Genomic DNA, 5,474 nt, shown 5'->3' on the forward strand with positions numbered 1-5,474 from the left:
ATTTGCTGGCATATTGAGTGCAGCACTTTCACAGCATCATCTTTCAGGATTTGAAATAGCTCAACTGGAATTCCATCACCTCCACTAGCTTTGTTCGTAGTGATGCTTTCTAAGGCCCACTTGAGTTCACATTCCAGGATATCTGGCTCTAGGTCAGTGATCACACCATCGTGATTATCTGGGTCGTGAAGATCTTTTTTGTACAGTTCTTCTGTGTATTCTTGCCATCTCTTCTTAATATCTTCTGCTTCTGTTAGGTTCATACCATTTCTGTCCTTTATCGAGCCCATCTTTGCATGAAACGTTCCCTTGGTATCTCTAATTTTCTTGAAGAGATCTCTAGTCTTTCCCATTCTGTTGTTTTCCTCTATTTCTTTGCATTGATCACTGAGGAAGGCTTTCTTATCTCGCTATTCTTTGGAACTCCGCATTCAGATGCTTCTCTCTTTCCTTTTCTCCTTTGCTTTTCCCTTCTCTTCTTTTCACAGCTATTTATAAGGCCTCCCCAGACAACCATTTTGCTTTTTTGCATTTCTCTTCCATAGGGATGGTCTTGATCCCTGTCTCCTGTACAATTTCATGAACCTCAGTCCATAATTCATCAGGCACTCTGTCTATCAGATCTAGTCCCTACAATCTATTTCTCACTTCCTCTGTATAATCATAAGGGATCTGATTTAGGCCATACCTGAATGGTCTAGTGGTTTTCCCTACTTTCTTCAATTTCAGTCTGAATTTGGCAATAAGGAGTTCATCATCTGAGCCACAGTCAGCTCCTGGTCTTGTTTTTGCTGACTGTATAGAGCTTCTCCATCTTTGGCTGCAAAGAATATAATCAGTCTGATTTCGGTGTTGACCATCTGGTGATGTCCATGTGTAGAGTCTTCTCTTGTGTTGTTGGAAGAGGGTGTTTGCTATGACCAGTGCATTTTCTTGGCAAAACTCTATTAGCCTTTGCCCTGCTTCATTCCGTATTCCAAGGCCAAATTTGTCTGTTACTCCAGATGTTCCTTGACTTCCTACTTTTGCATTCCAGTCCCCTATAGTGAAAAGGACATCTTTTTTGGGTGTTAGTTCTAAAAGGTCTTGTAGGTCTTCATAGAACCGTTCAACTTCAGCTTCTTCAGCGTTACTGGTTGGGGCATAGACTTGGATTACTGTGATATTGAATGGTTTGCCTTGGAAACGAACAGAGGTCATTCTATCGTTTTTGAGATTGCATCCAAGTACTGCATTTCGGACTCTTTTGTTGACCATGATGGCCACTCCATTTCTTCTGAGGGATTCCTGCCGCAGTAGTAGATATAATGGTCATCTGAGTTAAATTCATCCATTCCAGTCCATTTGAGTTCGCTGATTCCTAGAATGTTGACGTTCACTCTTGCCATCTCTTGTCCGACCACTTCCAATTTGCCTTGATTCATGGACCTGACATTCCAGGTTCCTATGCAATATTGCTCTTTACAGCATTGGATCTTGCTTCTATCACCAGTCACATCCACAGCTGGGTATTATTTTTGCTTTGGCTCCATCGCTTCATGCTTTCTGGAGTTATTTCTCCACTGATCTCCAGTAGCATATTGGGCACCTACTGACCTGGGGAGTTCCTCTTTAAGTATCCTATCATTTTGCCTTTTCATACTGTTCATGGGGTTCCCAAGGCAAGAATACTGAAGTGGTTTGCCATTCCCTTCTCCAGTGGACCACATTCTATCAGACCTCTCCACCATGACCCACCCATTTTGGGTGGCCCCACGGGCATGGCTTAGTTTCATTGAGTTAGACAAGGCTGTGGTCCTAGTGTGATTAGATTGAGTAGTTTTCTGTGAGTATGGTTTCAGTGTGTCTGCCCTCTGATGCCCTCTTGCAACACCTACCGTCTTACTTGGGTTTCTCTTACCTTGGGCGTGGGGTATCTCTTCACGGCTGCTCCAGCAAAGCGCAGCCGCTGCTCCTTACCTTGGACGAGGGGTATCTTCTCACCGCTGTCCCTTCTGACCTTGAGCGACTGAACAGAACTGAAGTTTTTTGAGGGTGAGATTCCAGTAAAACAGAAACAAAAATTTGAGAGATCACCATCTTTCTGGAGCTTAGACTATTAAGGTATCACCTGAACTCCCCAGACCCCCATCCTCTCAGAAAAACCTGAGCTAGAAAGGGCTCCAAGAGATATCACAAGAGAACAAGCTGAGCAGAGGAGGAGTGGTCCAGAGGCCTGGAGAGGGAGTTACGGCAGGACCCAAGGCCAAGGAAAGATAGAAATATTAAGGCCCTTGTCCAGATGGACAGGAACCAGCTTGAATTTCTTAGAGTACTTTTTCTCAGGAGGCTCACAGGCCACAATATAAGAAGCATTCCTTTCCTCCTCATTGTACTTGCAGTCTGGGTATTTCTCTGAGGTGAGCTTACACTCAATCAGGGATACAGGCATCTGGCTCTGGTGGCAGTTATTATGGCCATTCTTGCAGGCTATGTTGGGCATCTGACAACTGGTGGTCACACTGGAGAAGGACTCATGCAGGAAGGTTTTGAGGTCTTTGCAGCGTTTGGAGAACTTGTTGATTTTGTGCATCGTGGCACTGCAGCCTTGAGGACTGGGCTGCACGTGCTGAGTTTCAAACCACTGAGCTGGGGTCATGTTCCCAGGCCTGGCACTGACTGCGTCCTCGGCCACCCACAGCTCCAGCAGCAGGAGCAGCAGCAGAGGGCAGAATCCTGCTCTGGCTGGCGCCATCTCTCTTAGGGGGCACAGTTAGAAGGGAGGACTGGGGTCTCTGGGGATGGAGAGCAGGAGGTGAAAATTAGCCCTCCTGAACCTGTTCCTTCCAGCTGATCACCGTTTCCCTCCCCCTCTGTCTCCTTCCTCCCTCTGCCTGTGTCTTTCTCTTTCTCTCTTCTCCGTGTGCCCACAGCTGCTATGACTCCACCCCATAGACCTAGCGCTCTGTTCCTCTCCTTCATTCATTCTGTCCCTTATGCCTCCCACTCCTTGCTCCATCTCTTCTCTCTCTGTGTCCTTCTCTCTGTGTCCCTGAGTCCCTGTGTCCCTATTTGTTTCTCTGTCTTATCCACTCCATGACTCCATCCCCATCTCCTCCAGAGCCCCATTTTGTGCTCCCAGCCCCCAGCATCTCTCTCCTCTCTCCCGTGTGTGTCTTCACCCCTCCACATTGAGTCCCTTTGTCCACCTTGTCATTCACCTGAGGGTATACTTATCTGAGTAGAACCCATCCCTTCCCTGTCTTCTCTCCCCACCCACTGCAGGCCTCACCTCCTCAACAAGTCCTTGTGCTGTGGTGCCTGCCCAATCACACACACCTCCCCTCTGCTGGGACTCAGATCTCTGAGGGCCTCTTCTTACTACGAACTTCTTAAGAGCTGGCCTGACCTGTGGTGCTTCTATTTGCGGGCCTGGATCAGGAAGTATACCAGTTCAGTTCAGTTGCTCAGTTGTCTCCGACTCTTTGCAACCCCATGGACTGCAGCATGCCAGGCCTCCCTGTCCATCACCAACTCCCAGAGTTTACTCAAACTCATATCCATTGAGTTGGTGATGCCATCCAACCATCTCATCCTCTGTCATCCCTTTCTCCTTCTGCCTTTAATCTTTCCCAGCATCAGGGTTTTTTCAAATTAGTCAGTTCTTTGCATCAGGTGGCCAAAGTGTTGGAGTTTCAGCTTCAGCATCAGTCCTTCCAATGAATATTCAGGACTGATCTCCTTTAGGATGGACTGGTTGGATCTCCTTGCAGTCTAAGGGACTCTCAAGAGTCTTCTCCAACACCACAATTCAAAAGCATCAGTTCTTCAGTGCCTGGCTTTCTTCACAGTCCAGCTCTCACATCCATACATGACCACTGGAAAAACCATAGCTTTGACTAGACTGACCTTTGTTGGCAAAGTAATGTCTCTGCTTTTTAATATGCTGTCTAGGTTGCTCATAACTGTTCTTCCAAGGAATAAGCATCTTTTAATTTCATGGCTGTAGTCACCATTTACAGTGGTTTTGGAGCCCCCCAAAATAAAGTCTGTCACTGTTTCCATTGCTTACCCATCTATTTGCCATGAAGTGATGGGATAGGATGCCATGATCTTAGTTCTCTGAATGTTGAGTTTGAAGCCAACTTTTTCATTCTCCTCTTCTACTTTCATCAAGAGGCTCTTTAGTTCTTCACTTTCTGCCATAGGGTGGTGTCATCTGCATATCTGAGGTTATTGATATTTCTCCTGGCAATCTCTATTTCAGCTCGTGCTTATCCAGCCAGTGTTTCTCATGATGTACTCTGCATATAATTTAAATAAGCATATAAGTTAAATGCAGTACTTGGATGCAGTCTCCAAAATGACAGAATGATCTCTGTTCTTTTTCAAGCCAAACCATTCAATATCAGAGTAATCCATGTCTATGCCCTGACCAGTAATGCTGAAGAAGCTGAAGTTGAATGGTTATATGAAGACATACAAGACCTTCTAGAACTAACACCCAAAAAAGATGTCCTTTTCATTATAGGGGACTGGGATGCAAGGGTAGGAAGTCAAGGAATACTTGGAGTAATAGGCAAATTTGGCCTTGGAGTACAGAATGAAGCAGGGCAAAGGCTAATAGAGTTCTGCCAAGAGAACACACTGATCAGAGCAAGCACCTTCTTCCAACAACAGAAGAGAAGACTCCACACATGGACATCACCAGATGGTTGACACTGAAATCAGATTGATTGTATTCTTGGCAGCCAAAGATGGAGAAGCTCTATACAGTCAGCAAAAACAAGACCAGGAGCTGACTGTGGCTCAGATGATGAACTCCTTATTGCCAAATTCAGACTGAAATTGAAGAAAGTAGAGAAAACCACTAGACCATTCAGGTATGACCTAATCAGATCCCTTATGATTATACAGTGGAAGTGAGAAATAGATTTAAGGGCCTAGATCTGATAGACAGAGTGCCTGAAGAACTATGGACAGAGGTTCATGACATTGTACAGGAGGCAGGGATCAAGACCATCCCCAAGAAAAAGAAATGCGAAAAGGCAAAACAGCTGTCTGAGGAGGCCTTACAAATACTGTGAAAAGAAGAGAAGCTGAAGGCAAAGGAGAAAAGGAAAGCTATACCCATTTGAATGCAGAGTTCCAAAGAATAGCAAGGAGAGATAAGAAAGCCTTCCTCAGTGATCAATGCAAAGAAATAGAGAAAAACAACAAAATGGGAAAGACCAGAGATCTCTTCAAGAAAAATACAGATACCAAGGGAACATTTCATGCAAAGATGGGCACAATAAAGGACAGAAATGGTATGGACCTAACAGAAGCAGAAGATATTAAGAAGAGGTGGGAGGAATACACAGAAGAACTATGCAAAAAAGATCTTCACAACCCAGATAATCACAATGGTGTGATTCCTCACCTAGAGCCAGACATCCTGGAATGTGAAGTCAAGTGGGCCTTAGAAAGCATCACTACGAACAAAGCTAGTGGAA

At 45.2% G+C, this 5,474-nt stretch overlaps 1 protein-coding gene across 1 annotated transcript; it reads right to left on the bottom strand.

Annotated features, from left to right (window-relative positions):
• Nucleotides 1-2,227: 2,227 nt before the first annotated feature.
• LOC104988189 (ribonuclease 7-like) lies at nt 2,228-2,734 on the bottom strand. Its single transcript, XM_010839434.1, has one exon. The coding sequence runs from the start codon at nt 2,732-2,734 to the stop codon at nt 2,228-2,230; it is 507 nt and encodes a 168-aa protein (XP_010837736.1).
• Between the last annotated feature and the right edge of the window lie 2,740 nt (nt 2,735-5,474).

This window comes from Bison bison, unplaced genomic scaffold (assembly GCF_000754665.1).
Source record: "Bison bison bison isolate TAMUID 2011002044 unplaced genomic scaffold, Bison_UMD1.0 scf7180017864117, whole genome shotgun sequence".
In the NCBI taxonomy this organism is placed as follows: Eukaryota; Metazoa; Chordata; class Mammalia; order Artiodactyla; family Bovidae; genus Bison; species Bison bison.

What these genes read in the sequence shown, in the direction of transcription:
- LOC104988189 (XM_010839434.1), bottom strand. Translation starts at nt 2,734, where the DNA reads ATGGCGCCAGCCAGAGCAGGATTCTGCCCTCTGCTGCTGCTCCTGCTG.